Genomic DNA, 17328 nt, shown 5'->3' with positions numbered 1-17328 from the left:
TTCACAACAGGGGTTTTAGGAACAACTTTTCTGTTCCGAGCTAGACTCGACCCAATGGAATTGTTCTGATGTGTGCTTAGCAAAATTCTCAGCGGTGAGGTTAACTAGCCAGAGCCCAGAGCAACAGTACACTTTAATTACTGCTCTGAAATCCCAGGGCAAGGGACCAGGTAGGTGGGAGGGGCTAGATATGAGAACAAGGGCATCTGGTTCCAGAACGGCTGGGGTTTTTCCATTCCTTGTTTTTTGGAAATGGAGCATTTTGCTACTTTTCTGGCAGTCCTGAAGCTGCCCAGAGTATTTATGTGCAGACTCATTTTTTTCCCATTGGGTATTTGGTCTCCTTGTTTTGTCTTTTTCTTCCCTGTGAATGGCATCAGGATCTGGGCAGTTAGAGGGTGGGCTGACTGCCATCCTCAGGGCCCCTGCCAAGCTCTGCCATGTTTAGTCTGCCTGTTTCCCCCTCCCACCTCACATCTGCCAATGCCAGGACTTCATTGACCAGTGCTTTTCGCCTTCCTCAGCTCTCTCTGATAGCATCTTCATTCCAGCACTGTTCCTTAGGACCACTTAAGCAAGGTAGCCTGAACTGACTGGAGAGGATAGAACTTAGCCCACTAAGAAGGCTCTGTGTTTCCGTGATGCCCATCCCTCTGCCCTCAGACCTTGGCAGGAAAATGAGCCAGTGAGGTGAACTACAGATGGAAAAGATGGGGCAGAAGTAGGGAGGAGCCATCTGAAAAAGCTAGCAAGGGGCACACTCCTTAGACTGGAGAGGGTGTCTAGAAGGGAGGGCTTCCGCTTGGCCAGTGTGAGGGGGACTAGGAGACGCTGCCTCTCCTCTTTGTGCTGTCTCTGGTGTTGCTTTGGGCCAGACATTGATTAGGAAGTTAGGGTGCTTGATCGCTCTCCATCAGCAGCCAAGCAGGGCAGGTATGTGGATCAATACTGCAGGAATCCAGAGTCCAGGCAGGATCCAGAGTCCAAACAGCAAGGTCATTAAGGCATTTCAGGCCCCTCCTGAGCCATTTAAGTTTTCCCCTGACTTATCTTTGAACTTGAATTAAGCAGCTTCTCAAGCTGCCCAAAGCTGTGACTTTGATGGCCCTCTTCAGTCTCTAATGTTGCCAGTACCTCAATGGGTTCATTTCTTCTCAAGAAGTGGTCAGAAAAGGGGGTCTCCTTATGAGAAAACGTGGGCTGGGCCTGCTGACTTCTTTCATCCTTAACATTTGCTTTACAAGTGGGTATCCAGACACAGCTTGTGTCGAGTCCTCTAACTGGATGGGAGGATTATTTAGAAGCAGAGGGTCTGGCCTTTGCTTGCTGGAGCAGGAATCAGAGTGGGAAGTAAAGAGAGGGTGAGACTTTGTGTGGGGGTCCAAGCCACTCCTGTCTTGTACAGTCTTGTTTTTGGAATGAGTCAACTTCTGGCCTTGTTGGAAAGGGGAAGTGGCCACGTGTCTCCGCCTGAGCTCTTTGGGAACGTGTAGGACTTGGAAGGGACCTTGGCTCCTGAAAACCAGCCACTTGACATTTGACCTCACCTGATGGATTTGTTACTCGCAGTCCCAAGGATAGACAGTTGGAGGGGAGAGTTGCTCATGTAGAGCTGTAGAAGCCACTTGTCCTTGGTCTTCAGTTAAGAGGGAGGGTTCCTGAGCTTCAGCTTCTTGGAGACTCAGTTCTGGGGCTGAGCCAGTCCTCGGCCCATGTCCTGAAGTTCCTTGGAGCTCTCTGGCACCTTCCGGAGTAAAAGTGGTGGGTACCTTGCTCGCCTCAGGGCGGGGGCTTTTGCTTTCTGGAAGTAAGCTGCCTGCAGGTCTGTGGACTAAAAGGCATGGTGGGTTCTCAGGGGCCGTGGGGAAAAATATTTCTGTCCGAGTTGCTGGTAAAGCCAAAAGGCCAAATTCCTCAGAGGGGGCTCCAGGTCCCTCCCAATCACAAATGTCTGCCATGGTGCCCCTTATCTTATTTCCTTCTGGATCTGTGACTTCCCATTGACACAGCTCTGCCATCCTGCTCACCATACCGCTTGCTCCATGGGGACTGCCTTTGGGTGGGCAAGCATTTGGAGCATCTGGCTGGGGGACAGGTGCCCCTGAACTTGCATCTTCCCAGGGGCAGACTGTCTCCTGCTCTCTGCTGACTTCTGCTGCTTTGAGGAAGTGTTCTTCAGTCCCTTCAGGTGCTATCTTTTGAAAGATTTCTCCCTGTCCTGGGGATTTACTGTCCACCTCTTGCTCAAGTCTCCCTTTCTCTGTGGCTTCTTCATTCATCTCGCAAGGGCAGATTTCCACTGCTTTAGCCAGAGCCTCTTCTGCTTCCCACGGACACACTTCTGCCACCTTGGCCCCCACACTGCCTGCCACCTCAGAACTGCCTATGCTTCTGTCAGCAGCTCGTGGAACTGGCTGTGGAGACGGAGCCCCACAATCTTGCCTCTCCCAGGGACACACTGCCTCCTTTCTCCCATCAGCCCTCTCTGGCTTTTCTTGAGCTGCCACAGCTTTGGGCTCTGGTCTTCCTGGGGCTTTCTCTTTCTCCTCTGGAGGTTTTCCTTTTCTGTCTTGGCTTGCCATTACTTCGTCAGGGACTCCTTCAGTTACCTCCCAGGGGCAGATCTCCGCTTTGGCGCTGCTGTCAGGTGTGGGAGCATCCCACGGGCACACCTCAGCCAGTCCCTGAGAGCCAGCTTTAGGTAGGTTACGGCACTGACTGTCTGGGGGGGAGAAAGCACTGGCTGGGTCCCCACTTTCCCATGGACAGATCGATTGTAGCTCGTGGCTTGCTTCCCTCTCATTTTCAGTAGTGAATTCTCCTGCCGTTGAAGATGAAGCTTTGTCTGGGGTTTTGTGTTGTGGGAGGGAGCCCATCTTTGGGTCTTGTGTCAGGTCCCCTTTCTCTGCTGCCTTATTCCTTACCTCCAAGGAACATCCGTCTGCCACCTTGCTACTCATGCTGAGGGACGAGTCTGAGACCTCAGCACCCTGAGCAGGGGGTTCCCTCAAGTCCTCCCAAGGACAAATAGCTTCCTGCTCTTGACTCTGTTTTGTCTCCTGATTTGATATATCTTCTCCGGCGGAGGAGGTGAGTCTCTCCTTTTCTAGAGTTTTCTCCCCCTGCCTTGCTGAGTCACCCCCGCTCTTTTGTTCCAATCCCATCCCAGGAGCTCCTTCATTCACCTCCCAGGGACAGATCTTGGCTTTCTCACTGGTAGGTGCTTCCTCCACTTCCCAGGGACACACCTCAGCTGCCCTGCAGCCCACCCGGTCCAGCTCCTGGAATCCAGCTTTTGGTCTGTCAGTGCCCAGAGTGTCAGAATGCCAAGAGGAGCTGCCTGGATCCAAGCTTTCCCAGGGACAGGCCACCTCTCGCTCCCAGGCTGGCCTCTCTGGCATCTTCAAAGCAGTAACAGCTGTCTCACTGGGTCCGGGACCCACAAAAGCCTTTCCTGTGTCATTTGGAAATTTCCTAGTGGCCTCAACTCCCAAAGCCCTTTCCTGCCTTGCTCCAGCACTCACCTCCCAGGGACAGACCTCAGCCTTCTCGGCAGGCACAGTGTCCTCCGTATCCCATGGACAGACCTCAGCAGTTTTGCTGCCCACCTTGCCTGATGTGTGAAAACTGGCTTTGGGTCCATCTGTGTCTTGAGGGCCCGGCTGTGGGGAGAAGCTGCCAGGGTCCACGTTCTCCCAAGGACAGACTGCTTCCTGCTTTGGGATCTGTTCCTTGGGCTTTTCCCAAGGTGTGCCATCTCTCATCCCTGATGTTCCAGGTGCTTTCTCCACATCCTTTTGAGATTCTCCTGCTTTTGTTGTCTGGCCCGTTGTCCAGTCCTCTCTTATTCTTTCATTTACCTCCCAGGGACAGAGTTCTGCCCTGGCAGGTGTTACTTCCTTTAGCTCTGGCCTGGAATCTCTCTGGGGACCTACCTGTGTTGCTCTTCCTCCATTGCTAAGGAGTTGGCCACCAACATTGGCTGAGGAATTATCTAGACGTGGGCTGGAGGGCCCAAGAGCTCTACTCTCTGGGGGACACACTGACTCCTGCTGTTGATGACTTTTCTCCACTGCCTTCCCAGTTTGTTCTCCCATCTCTCCAAAGAGCCCTTTTCTGGAGGCCTTCCCCTTTTCCTGGAGAAATTCTCCACTTGTCCCCTGACTTAGCATTTCCTTTCCTGCTACCTCATCACCCAGCTCCCAGGGACAGATCTCTGCTTTCCTGATAGGAGCATCTCCTGACTCCCATGGACACACCTCCGAGATGCTACTGCCCAAGCTCCCGGAGCACCCTGCGGTTCCCAGGACTGGGGTAGAGACTGCTGAGGGACCCCGGAAATCTGTCCTCTCCCATGGACAAAAAGACTCCAAGTCTCCACTCAGTTTCTGTTCTTTCCAGAAAATAGCTTTCTTGGAGGTTTCCTGCTTTTCCTGGGGAAGCTTCTTCACTCCCTCCTGGAATGGTTTCCCATTCTTTCCCTCACATGCTTCCCAGGGGCAGAGCTCTGCAATGTCAGGTGGACGAACTTCGGGGCCAATGGCTTCCTGCTGATGCTTCTCCATCCCTCTAGCTTCTGTTCTGCCCACTGCCTCAGACTTGCCCTTGGCTCTATCAGAGCCCTGAGAGGCTGACCGAGGGGACTGACTCCCAGGATCGGTACCCTCCCAGGGACATATGGCCTCCTGTCCTCTGACCAGCCTCTCTGGCTTTTTCCGAGCAACAACCACATTTTGGGGCTCTGGCTTTCCTGAGGCTTTCCCTCTCTCTTGAGTGTCATCTAGATCTTGTCGTAATGCCTCCTTCTCAGGGGCTCCCTCGCTCACCTCCCAGGGGCAGATCTGGGCCTTGTTGCTACTGTCAGGCTGCCACACTTCTGACTCTGTGACTTCCCAGGGGCGTACCTCTGTCACCCTGCGGTCAGCATTGCCTAGGGACTGAAAGCCAGCTCTGGGCAGTTCCCGCCCCCCTACAGGGGCTTCTTTTGCTCCCTCAGTGCTTTTGTCCCCAACTGTGCCCTGCCTGGCTTGTGTCAGTGTAGCAGACCTGGCTTTACCCACTCTCTCTACTTTCCCCTCCCCTGGACCCTGGGATGGCCTCCTACCTCTGTCAGCTTGTTCCCTGCTGCCCTCCTGGTGACAGACTTGAAGCATTCTGCTGGTGTGAGCGTTCTGTTGGTTCTGGAGGGACTCCTCATCCTCGCAGGGTGCAAGGGCAGCCTGCTTACTCACTGCCTTGGGCCGGCCTAGCCTGGGAGACCTGGGGCACGCCCCCACACCCTCTCCTGAAGCTCTTCCCTTCTGGGTCTCGGGACTCTCTTCCCCGCTCTCCTTCTCTTTGTGAGTGCTCCGAGAACGGGTCAGCGCTTTGATAGCCAAGCCTAGGCTGTGCATGGAGCCCTGCTGAACAGGGGTCTTGAGGCTGTGGGATTTAGAGAAGACCTTGGGCTTGTCCTCGTCCCCCTCATCAACTCCCCCTTGGATGCGTCCATCCTCTGTGTCCACCCCATTCTCTCCAGGGCCCCTTCTCTCGACTGCAACAGAGAGGGCTCTCCAGAGCTTGGCCCGAGCTGGGACAGGGGACAGGCTGCTTCGCTCTGGGCCTGAGGGAACTTCCTGAGCCACATTTCCTTTCTTGACTGGCAGTTCTGCATTCTCCCAGGGGCAGATGAAGGTGAGTAAGCTGGGGCTTTGGGGGGGTACCGGGACTGGTGCCAGGGCAGGGACGGGGACCGGGGTTGTGGTTGGGGCTGGAGCTGGTATCAGAGCTGGAGCCAAGGTGGAGGTGGGAGATAGCATCCTTGGCTCTCCGGGGCAGGTTCCAGACAGGGCCATGATGGGTGTGGAGACCTGGTGCCGGACAGGTGGGTGAGGCAGCCTTCTGGCAGCCTCCTCCTGAAGCCTCCCGGTGGTGTGGGAGCTGTCCACACTGCGGCTCTTGGCTGGGGAGGGTGGGGCTGACAGGGGGGCCCTTTGAGCTCGCTCCAGCCTCCTGGCCGACGGCCTCCTCCCGGGGCTCGCCAAGGCTGCCTCGGCCTTCTTTCTCTCCTCTCGCTCCTTGGCCTGCCGGTAGGTCTCCTCCAGGTAGGCCTGGCTGGCCACGAGCAGGGCCTTTTCCCGGGAGCCTGCCACCACGCTCAGCGACTTCTGCAGCGACGCGGGCCGGGCCCTGGGGAGCCTCTCGCCCACCGTCAGGTTGTGGGCACTGGCTGACCTGAAGCCCAGGGCAGGGGGCCCCTCCACTGACTCCCGACTCTCCCTGCTTTCCCTTGAGGCCTTCTTGGCCAGCTTCCTCCGCAGCAGCGAGTCGAGGAGCGGCGGGTCCTGATCCCGGTGGTGGCCGTGGCGGTCGTGGTCGTAGGTGCTGCGGGACTTGCGCAGGGTCGGGGGCCCTTCGGACTCCTGGAGGCTGGAGCTGAGGAGCCGGCGGCGCGAGGAGCCGGGCAGGCTGCTGCGGCTGGGGGAGCCCGAATCCCGGGAGTGCTGGCGGGCCAGGGCCTCTGGGAACTCGGCCAGGTACCTCATGAAGGAGCGGCCCAGGCCCTGGCGCGAGCTGCCCCGCTTTTTAGGCAGGTGCGGGTTGTTCGCGGCCATTTCCTTGGTCTTGTGGACTTCCAGCTGGGCGTAGAGCTTCTTTAGCTCGTCCTGTGGGGGCGGCGTGAGGAGAGCAGATGCCACTGTCATGGACAGCGAACCTCTCCGATTTCTGGCTGCCCTGCCTCTGCCCCCAGCCATTATTTGCACCATTTTCTCTGGAGCATCTCTTTCTCACCAAGTTGATTCCCTTCCCTGCTTTGAGACTTCTCAGAACCCACCCCATCCACCCTGAGTCACGTCCACTCAGCTCTGTGGGTGCAGGTGCACTCTTTCCCCTGGGGCGCTGTGGTCTGATGAGGGGCCAGGAAGCCTGGGTTCGAGGCTGCTGGCCCAGCCTGTGCCTGAAGGCTATTTTCTAGAGCGCTGGGAGCCTCTGCTTCTATGAAGTAACAAGAGCCCGCTGCCTGCTGTTAGCTTCCTTAGGAGGATCCCGTGAGATTGATGGTGTGAAAAGTGCCATATTCAGGTGCAAGTGAGGGAATGGGACATTGAGAGTCTCATACTTTGGATCTTTCCCCAGAGCCAGCATCAGGAGAGAGACTGGGTGCTGCTCCACAAAGTGGAGGTTCCAGGGTGGCATTGCTATGGCTCTGCCCTGCTCGGCTGGGGCCTCAGTGTAAGACTGTTCCCAGGGGGGCAGAGTCCAGACAGTGAGGAGGACGTGGGGTTGGGGCAGGGAAGGACAGGCAGAGGCGGTCGGGACAAGGAGGGGAATTAGGAGAGGAAAACAAGTCAGGTATACAGGTGGCCCCCGTGGAGATTAAGGGAACGGACAAAGTGGCTTCCCGAGGTTTTTCCCACACCTTAGGTCTTATGAAACAACAGGCTTAGACCACCAGGTTTCCTTATTTTCTACCCACTGAGCCTGTCATTTGGGTACTGTGATGTAACACCCTAAGCAGAAAAAGAAGAGCAGGGGATCCCTGGGTGGCGCAGCGGTTTGGCGCCTGCCTTTGGCCCAGGGCGCGATTCTGGAGACCCCGGATCGAATCCCACATCGGGCTCCCGGTACATGGAGCCTGCTTCTCCCTCTGCCTATGTCTCTGCCTCTCTCTCTCTCTCTCTCTCTCTCTCTCTCTCTGTGTGTGTGACTATCATAAAATAAATTAAAAAATTTAAAAAAAAAAAAAAGAAAAAGAAGAGCAAAGATGCTCTCCTGATGTAAGACTCTAAGACTGCCAGGTCCAGGGAATGGGTATCCCGCTGTGGAAATCTCTGGTAGTCCCATAGCTGGCCCAAGTGTGCTGGGCACTGTAGGGCTTCTTAGTCTGCCCCTCACAATGCCCCTGCTGAGTGGGAGTGAGCTCTTACTTGTCAAGTGGCCTGGACCTCAGGGATTTGGTTCTAGGCTTCTGGGTGGTGTATGACCTCCTCTGAACAGGGTCAGGGGAAGCAGCCTAAGCCAATAATGGAGAATGGAGGGAGGGCAGGTCTTAGAGGGAAAGCTAGGGGGGCCAGAGAGGGGACCTGCAGTGGTACACAGCCCAGGTGGCAGGACAGGAGTGATTTTGCATCCGAAGGAGGCACAGAGGGCAGCACATACCCGAATGTCTCCAGGGTCCAGGCTGCGCTCACTCCAGGCTGAGGCAATGCTGCTGTCCAGGTAGGAGCCTGAGCGCTGCAGGTCCAGCTCATCCTCGTACACCTCATCCACCATCTCCTCTCGGGGAGGAGCCCCCGGCCTCTGGAACTGACCAAGGTGGGTGTGACAGGGGGCAGGGGCGGGGGTAAGAGTCAACTTGGCTCCCTCTTTACTCCGCTTCCCACCTGCCCCATGGAATCCATCTTTGTGCATCTTCACCCCCCTCTCTAATTCGCAATCCCGATGGCATGAAGAGCTTTGCTCCCTGTTATTCTCCCTGGTTTTCTTTAGCTCAGAGACTGGGGAGGGGGGTGTCCTACACAGCTGCCCGCACAATTCCTAGCTGTGTCCTTCAGCTCCCGACCTCTCTCTCTGTAACTGCTTCCAAATTGGTTTTTCAGAGTCCATCGAACTAAACCGTTGGTTGGGTAACAAGGACCCCTCCAGCCCTAGCTCTGACTTCCTTTACCCTGAGATGGGAGGCAGAGATACAGTAGCTTCCTCCCAACCCCCACCCCAAGCGGGCTCCTCCTCCAGCCCCATGTGGCTCAGCCCACTCACCCCAGGGTGACATCCTCACTCTGACCTGGAGAGGGCGCTGCAGTTGCAGCAGCTCCACGGTGCCCCTTACAAAGAGGCTGGGGTTTGGCTCACAACCAGGATGGGAAAGACCTCACCTTAGGAATGAAGATCAGAGCCAGTGTGGTGGTGACCGTGCTGTGGGTGTGGAAGAAGAAGAGGAGCAGGGTCCAGTCTGGGTGCAGGGAAGGAACCAGCACAAACCTGAGGGTGAGGGAGGGGAATGTTAGCTGTGGGGGGAGTGACCTCTTCCCCACCCCCCACCCGTCTTACTCGCTCATCCCCCAACCCCAGCCCTGATCTCCGTAGAGGTTCTGGGTGGGTTGTAAAGGGCACTTTTCCTTCTTCAGGCCCTCTCTAGGATGTAGATCCTACCTCAAGGCTCATGTTAACACCCACCTCCAAGAAGCCCTCCCAGACTACTCTTCTCTGGTTACCTAGAGCACAGACTCGTGCTCCCCAACTCTCTTATGGACTGCCCTGTGGGTTGCTTCTGCCTCCACCACAAGACCAAGTCCTTGTGAACATTCATAGCAGGTCTACTGCTGGATCAGCTGATGTGTAAGGGGAGGAAAAAGGCAGGGAGGATGGAGCACATGTGGGAAGAAGCATGGTGGAAATGCGGGAGATGTGGCTTAAGAATAGGTGAATTGGGGGATCCCTGGGTGGCGCAGCGGTTTAGCGCCTGCCTTTGGCCCAGGGCACGATCCTGGAGACCTGGGATCGAATCCCACGTCGGGCTCCCAGTGCATGGAGTCTGCTCCTCTCTCTGCCTCTCTCTCTCTCTCTCTCTCTCTCTCTCTCTCTCTCTCTGTGTATGTGTGTGTGTGTGTGTGTGTGTGTGTGTGTGACTATCATAAATAAATAAAAATTTAAAAAAAACACGGACAAGAATAGGAGAATTGGGAGTGGGTTTCCTCTTTTGGGGTGTTGGGTGAAACGTGGGGTACAGGAAGGGTATCTGTGGGAAGAAAGAGCTACTAGTGGGGGGCTTTCCTTGCCTGCTGAGGCATAGCTGTGCTGCAAGGATGGCTGTGAGATGGGGTTCCCTGGCCTGGGAGAGGCAAGGGTGATGTGAGGTGGGTAGGTGTCGCGGGCAGGAGGGCCTGTCCTCACCTGGCTGTGTGGAAGGCAGCAGAGAGCAGCAGCTCATTGTGCAGGGCGATGCCCATATAGCGCGGCTCGTGGAAGGCTGAGGGTACAGCTCGGGTGGCATAGCAGAGAAAGCTGCCCCAGCACAGGAGCAGCATCTCGGCTGCAGGAAGGTAGGGGGCAGAGAGTCAGGCACCACCCCAGCAGCCATGGGGCCCCTTTCTGTGTTGGGTGTGCTGGGGAGAGCCTGGGCCAAGGATCCAGGGACAAGGCAGGAGGACCAGGTCAGGAGCACCCCTGGAGGTGCAGAGCAGAGAGGGCCAGAGTGAGGGGGACTCAGCAGAAGCAGCTCACCCACAACCATGATGTAGTCCCAGCGGTCGTGATGGCAGAGGTAGAAGTGGCGGCCCATTGGAGTGTGGCCTCGGGCCACCAGGGGTGTGTAGATGCCTCGTTCCAGGGCCCCCACCGTCCACACCACCAGGAAGCCCAGCACTAGCATCAGGATCAGCCCCAACCGCCGCAGCAGCCGCCCATCGCTCAGGTGGGGGCCCCGCTGGGCCGATCGAGACAGGAACAGCTGGAGCACTCTACAAGGGTGTGGAAGGTGGATAGAGGCATAGGGGGAGGACCAAGGAGAGGGGGGGCCAGGTCTCTGGCCTCTGCCCGAGGCTTTCTTCCCCTGCACACATGCCTGTTCTCTTGTCCTTCCCATGGTTTGCTGCCTCCCTGCCCCCCAAAATGTTACATGCTGGGGAGGGCTATGGTGATAGGGACAGGCCTGGGGCAGGGGGTGGTAGTGCACGGGGGAGTGGAGCTGGTAAGGGTCTGGCTGTGAAGAACACTCCATCCCAAATGAGCTGGGGCTGCCTGGAATGAGCAGTGCGAGAGCAAGTTCCGCCTCAGACCCTACCTATAAAGCTTGAGTATAATGGTGCCGTAAACAGTGGCAAAACCCAGCAACCGGACCCAGCGGAGAGCGATGCAGCGGAATACACTGGGCTTGAAGTACAAGATGAAGACCTGGTTGGGGGGGATGAGGACAAAAGTCACTGCTCTCCCATGCACTTCCTCTATGCACTAGGCCTAAACTAAGAGCACCACTGATCTTCCTAATAGCCTTGCCATTGTGGCACTATCACCTCCATTCTGTAGAGGAGCAGCTGAAGTATCAGAGAGGTTGGGTAATTTGTCCTCTAAGTCATACAGTAGGCCGCAGAGCTCTTTTTAGCCTGAACTCTTTGGCTCCGGAGCTCACTAGGCTAGCCTGCCATTTGTAGATATGAGCACAGGGATTTTGAGGTCTCCAAATCTCCCAAGAAGGCAGAAAAGAGGAAGGATTCTGGGGTTTGGAGGGTACCAGGTGGGGATCAGGTAGGTTCAGATTCTGGCCACAAACTCACAGGGAAGTAGAGCAGCAGGGATCCAAAAAGGATGGCTTCCAGCAGGACAACTCCAGAGGCTCGGATCCTCTGTGAACCCAGGAAAGAGAGAGGCATGTGAGCAGGGCAGCCAGAGGACAGAGCCTGGACGATGGGGGAGAATCTCGGCCTTTTTTTTTTTTTTTTAAGATTTTATTTATTTATTCATGAGACACACACACACACACACACACACAGAGAGAGAGAGAGAGAGAGAGAGAGGCAGAGACACAGGCAGAGGGAGAAGCAGGCTCCATGCAGGGAGCCCGACATGGGACTCTATCCCGGGTATCCAGGATCACACCTTGGGCTGCAGGTGGCGCTAAACCGCTGCGCCACCGGGGCTGCCCTCAGCCTCTTTTAAAGGTCACTCAGTAGTGCTGGGCTAAGGCGTCACCCTGTAATATCAGCCATGCCCCCCACTCCCACCCCAGGCCCTTGGCTCCACTGGCACTAAGTCTGGCCAAGACCTAGGTTGCACATAGCTCCTTCCCCCAGCCCATGCCTCTCCCAGTCCCAGCCTGGGCCTTGCTGCAGACCTGGGCTCCAATCACAAGTTGCTGGAGCTAGAGGGAATCTCACGCATTCCTCCAAACTTTGGGTCAGACTGCTTATTTGTCTAGGTAACCCCTTCTCTGCCTGGTACCCGTTCAGTTGACCTTCAATTTTGGCTCAAATGTCATGCTCTCCAGAAAGGCTTTCCCAGGCCATCCCAGGCAGGACAACTAATGGGGTCCTCTCTCTGAGCTGCCACAACAACAAGCACACACTTCTATCCTCGCCTCTGTTTTGCTGTGTTGTCATTCTCTATATGCCTGCTTCCTCTGTTCAACTGGGAGCTCCATGTGGGTCTGGATCACCTCTCTCCAGTGCCTACACAGCGTTGTGAATCAAGTCCAATACCTACATTTTGCAGGTGAAGAAACAAATGAAAGGCAGTGGGGTCACTTGCCCAGTGTCACATGGTGGGTTAGATTAAGAATGAAGACCAGAACCCATTTCTTCTGAGTTCTAGTCTTAGGGAGTCTCTGGTCTCAAGTTGATGCTAAGGACCCAAGATAGGGAGGACGTGCTGGAGAGAGATGTGGGGCCTTCCTTGCCTTGCTCCGACGGCAGCGGTAGGAGACCAGCATGCTCAGGAAGACGGCCAGCATACAGCAGGCCTGGCAGGCTAGCAGTGCTGCCCGCAGCGCCAGGGCTTCCTCCACCAGGCACGGCGTGGCATCTATGCAGCTGGTACAGCCCTCGGCACATCGCTGGCACCGCAGCAGCCTCCCAGAGCTGCCTTGAGAGGACACGAATTGTCCAGTCGGCTGGGCAGCACTCTCTTCTAACCCTATAAAGAACAAGATGGGTGCAAGGAGAGGAGCATGGCCAGGGCACCCCAGCCTTCTCTCCCCCTGGTCACCAGAGCCCTCTCCCTGCCCTGCTGTGGTCTGTCACCTCTGTGGTAGGGCTGGCACAGGGGAAGAATGAGGAAGTGGATGTTCCCAGGGGATGACCTGGTAACAGGAAGTGGTGATGCCAGGCTAGAGCTCCTTATAAGTTCAACTTGGATCAGATTGGCATGTTGTGGGCTCATCTTTAGAAGGCACCGTGGACTGGATCCTACCTGTGTCTCCTGCTTCTCCCAACCTTCTGCCCTTGCCCCACAAGACTCTCAGTCTTTTTTCCCCAGATGCCCCCTTCACCCAGCCCACTCTGGCCCTCACCACAGTTAACATACCCCCAGAGTGGCTTGCCCCATAGAAGCCGGGTCGGCAGCGGCAAAGGTAGTGGCCAAGGACAAAGCCCCGACTCTCCAAGGGGACACACTGTGGGGATGACAAACATGATAGGTATTTATATGGGACTTTCCATATATAGTCCAATCACACCTATATGCCTACATCATGCTTCAAAGGGTTCCCATCAGCCTCCCTCTTTGGCTCACAGGTGGGTTTAAAAGGCCCCCACGGAGGAGCAGGTTCCCCTACCAGGGGCCATCTGGCTTTGGCACAGGACTGCTTTCCTCAGCCCTAATGCCATGCTAATGCCAGCCTGGTGGGATGCCAAGGACAGCTCTTTATTCCACCTCCATCCATTGATGTTTGCCCAGCAGGGGATGGAGCAGACCTCTGAGCCAGGCAGGGAAAATGAGCACATGGATGAGGTCAGATCTGCTGTAGGCAGAGGCTTGAGACAGAGCAGTGGGGCAGAGGAAGGGGTCTGCCTTGCGAGATTCCATATCCAGCACCTGACTTCACCTAGAAAAGTTATAGGGTGGGTACTTCTGAAATTGTGGCTCAGCTTCCCTTCTTGCCTGGAGCACTAGAATGCTCTATGTTCCTGCCACAGTCTGCACAATCAGACCAATGCATACTGAGACATAATGTGGCTGGGTTTAATAATGCACTGCATAATGGGAGCCCTTCTCCATCCCTGGACTTACAGTTCCAAAGACATGTGTCCCAAAGAGCGACAGATGCCCGAACCTGCCCCACCTCCCAGTAGGCTGCAGGGTTTGCTTTGGCTTCGGTTCAGCTCAGGAACAACACATAGTCAAGTGCAACTGTGGAGAGGATTAGTTCACTGGCCTCCCGGTTTCTCAGTCCTGGACTTGCAGGATTACCAGCCATTGTCTCCCATTATCCAGATTCTCCTACATCCATGGCTTTGATTCTGTTGGCATCTGGCTTGGGTTCCATCACCTTTACCAGTCCCAGAGCTCTTCAAGTTCCTTCTTTGGTTAGATTCCTCCCACACCTCAACCAACAATTGCACTTAGGAACCCAGAGCTCGGTCAACATGGACAATGTGGTCCAGGAGAAGGGAAAGGGATGATTAATAGGGGCTCAGGAAGCAGTCCTGGGGATGGATCCTAGAGCACCCAGTACCAAAAGGGAGAGCAGGCAGGGAGGCATACTGAGATTTCAAGGAATGAGGGTGGCTGTCTTCAGGAGCAGATGGGGGGTAGGCTGTAAGTGTCCTCACTTTTTCTCTTTTTTGTATGTAGGCTCTACACCCAACATGGGGCTTGAACTCCAGCCCCCAAAGATCAAGAGTCACATGCTCTACGGGCTGAGCTAGCCAGGTGCCCCCTTATTTTTCCTTTTCGATGCTCATATTTTTAATTATTCATTCAACTTTAGTGCCTATTATGTCTCAAGCAGGAGGATTTGGGAATTTCTCAGAAATGACCGTCAACATATCATTTCTGAATTTACTTTTTTGTATTTTTAGTTTTTATTTATTCTTTTAAAGATTTTATTTATTCATGAGAAACACAGAGAGAAAGGCAGAGACATAGGCAGAGGGAGAAGCAGGTTCCCCACAGGGAGCCTGATGCGGCACTTGATCCCAGGACCCCAGGATCACGACCTAAGCCAAAGGCAGATGAAGGCAGACACTCAACCACTGAGCCACCCAGGTGTCCCTAGTTTTTATTTTTTATTGAAGTATTTTTTGATAGTAAGTGTCCTCATTTTTAGAAAGCCTGGTTTCTCAGGGCACCTGGGTGGCTCAATGGGTTAAGCATCTGATTTCAGCTCAGGTCATGATCTCAGGGTCCTGGGATGGGCTCCCTGCTCAGTGGGGAGTCTGTCCCTCTGTCCATGCACCTCACCTCATGCTCGCTATTTCAAATAAATAAATAAATAAATAAATAAATAAATAAATAAATAAATAAATAAATAAAATCTTAAAAAAATAAAAATAAAATAAATAAAATGCCTGGTATCTCATTTCTGCTCTCTCATCACTAGGGATGCCCCTGAAGCCCTAAGGCTTTTGTTAGTTGCTCCTGGGAGCTGGGTGGTAGCAGTGATGGGAAAGAGAAAGGGAGGCAGGACCCCAGTGCCCCACCCCACCATCCTCCTTATCCTCACCTGGGTGCTGTTGAGATCACACATGTGTGTGTTAGAGTACCAGCCTGGCCCGCTGGCACACTGATTGATGTCCACACTCTGAAGATCCACGTCCATCTGCACCTGCCCCCTAGGGCAGTGAATTGGCAGTTAGGGGTACAGTGAAGGATGCCAAGGTGACATGTGTCCCTGGGCCCCAGACTAGAGAGCAATGCAAGCTTCACAAGCTTTAGCCTAGTGATTACAGTGTGTCAGGACAGAGGGCACACCTGCTTTCCATTTCTCCAGTGCTTTTCATCCTGTTTCTGTGGGCAAGTCTTCTTCCCTGGAGGTTGTTCCCCCAAATCCCTCAGCTTTTCAACATCCTAGCATTTCCTGGTTTCTATCAATGGGTAAAGGGAGGGAGCACGTCAAGACATGTGGGGAGCTGGAGCTCTGATGATCTGTCCAAAGGAGATTTCCACACTTCTCCACTGCATGTATAGACACACACACACACACACACACACACACACACACACACACACACACACACAGCTCAGCTATTAACCACCCCCTCACTCTGGCCAAACCAGATCAGAATTGATCACAGCAAAGGAACTATGGAATGGAGCTGCCTGGCCTAAGTGCTCCCAACCCCTGCTCTGGGCTGAGTGGGTAGAGCTGGCTAGGAGCCAGGCTGCTGGCTGGCAGGAGGGAGAGCCTGCTGAGAGCAATGAATAGGGACACATAGCTGGAAAAACAATGTCGATTGTTGCATGCCTTGCAATTCTGTGCCCATTTGCTTCCTCTTTCCCACCAGGGCTCCCAATCACCTCTTTATTCCGGTTGCAGGAGGAACTCAGTTATTTGAAGGGTTCCAGTCAGGACAGGCAGGACTGGAACCTACTTCATGTAAGAATATAGCCATTGGGAGTGACCCTGGGGACCTGGCCAACTCCTAAACAGAAAGGGCAATGGTTCCAAGCTTCCTCCTGAAGAACTTTTCTTCCCTTGGAGAAACCTCCTTTTGTAGCTCTAGATTGCTAGAGAGCAGCAGGTTTGACTCCTGGAGTGCCCACCTGGCTCCCCCAAGACAGCTCACACATGGCCTATCACTGTCATCCACACCATACCCTCTCCTGCCTTCTATAATCTGGGGGCCAAGACCTATGCCCAGCTGTACACACGCCTATGTGTATACCTATGGATAAGTAGATTGATTCATAACACTATGTACACTCACACCTGTATGTGTTAACAGACAGTTACTGATTCCCAGAGTCAACTGCAAATATACACAGCTGAATGCAAATAGATACATCTGTGCCCCCCAGATACATATGCGTGCGCCAAATGGCCCACTCACAGCTGGCTGGACTTGAGGCCCCCACCCCTACATACCCACAAATGCGTCAAATACTGCACAAACCTACTTACCTGACCTCTGGGCTGAGGTCTGGCTTGAGTCCATAGAAGGTGGCAGAAAGTGTGATAAGCCAGCCAGGACGGAGCCGACCCTCCTGGCATTCCAGAAAGGGAGGAGATAGCTTCACATGCTGCATGTCCCCCACATAGCCATCCCCCTGTGGCCACTTGGGGCTGCCGAGGCTCCCTAGGTCATTGGTCAGCACTCGCTTCTGTAGGGCAGAGGTGTCCGGGGCCCGGGTTGGGCTCTCCTTCTGTACTCTGCTCCCAGACAAGTCTTGAAGGATGGTCTCCTCCCCCATCCGGGTGGCCTGCAGGGCCAGCTGCAGGTGGCTGGCCCCTGGTGGAGGGTCAAAGGTCAGAAAAGCCCGGTATGCCCTTGGGTCCCCCTCGGCCACACTGCGGACCAGTGCCTGGTACCACTCCACATCCTCCTCCACACTGGACTCACGGATGTCGTTGGCTTGTAGCAGCATGTTGAGGAAATTAGCAGCCTGGGCAAGGGTGCCTGCTGCCCTCCATAGGACTGGGGGGAGCCCTGGTCTGGCTCCTGTGCCATGGGCTTCGTAGCGCTCACTGCAATTAGCCCCCAACAGCTGTTGGGCATCACCAGAGTAGAGAAAAGCCAGGGCTGCCTCAGCCCCCTCTGGGGGCACCAACATGGGCACAGACCCCAGTGTGACTTGGGAGGACAGAGGTGGCAGAGAGCGGGAGGGCCGCGGACCCCCCAGAGCCCAGCTGCAGAGGAAACAGCAGCCCAGCAGCCCCCACACAGGGTGGGGTGAGACCACTACCCTGGTGCCCAT

At 55.0% G+C, this 17328-nt stretch overlaps 1 protein-coding gene across 1 annotated transcript; it reads right to left on the bottom strand.

Annotated features, from left to right (window-relative positions):
• Positions 1-24: 24 nt before the first annotated feature.
• Positions 25-17328, bottom strand: GPR179 (G protein-coupled receptor 179). The gene is made up of 11 exons (XM_055334219.1): positions 16535-17328; positions 15137-15245; positions 12997-13084; positions 12371-12606; positions 11253-11321; positions 10763-10872; positions 10204-10439; positions 9874-10012; positions 8856-8961; positions 8140-8286; positions 25-6644 (listed from the first exon to the last, which is right to left on the bottom strand). The coding sequence occupies exons 1-11, from the start codon at positions 17326-17328 to the stop codon at positions 1560-1562; spliced, it is 7119 nt and encodes a 2372-aa protein (XP_055190194.1). The 3' UTR covers positions 25-1559.

The sequence above is a fragment of the Nyctereutes procyonoides genome, unplaced genomic scaffold (genome assembly GCF_905146905.1).
Source record: "Nyctereutes procyonoides isolate TBG_1078 unplaced genomic scaffold, NYPRO_anot_genome, whole genome shotgun sequence".
Taxonomy (NCBI): Eukaryota; Metazoa; Chordata; class Mammalia; order Carnivora; family Canidae; genus Nyctereutes; species Nyctereutes procyonoides.
This window is presented reverse-complemented; position numbering and strand designations above follow the sequence as displayed.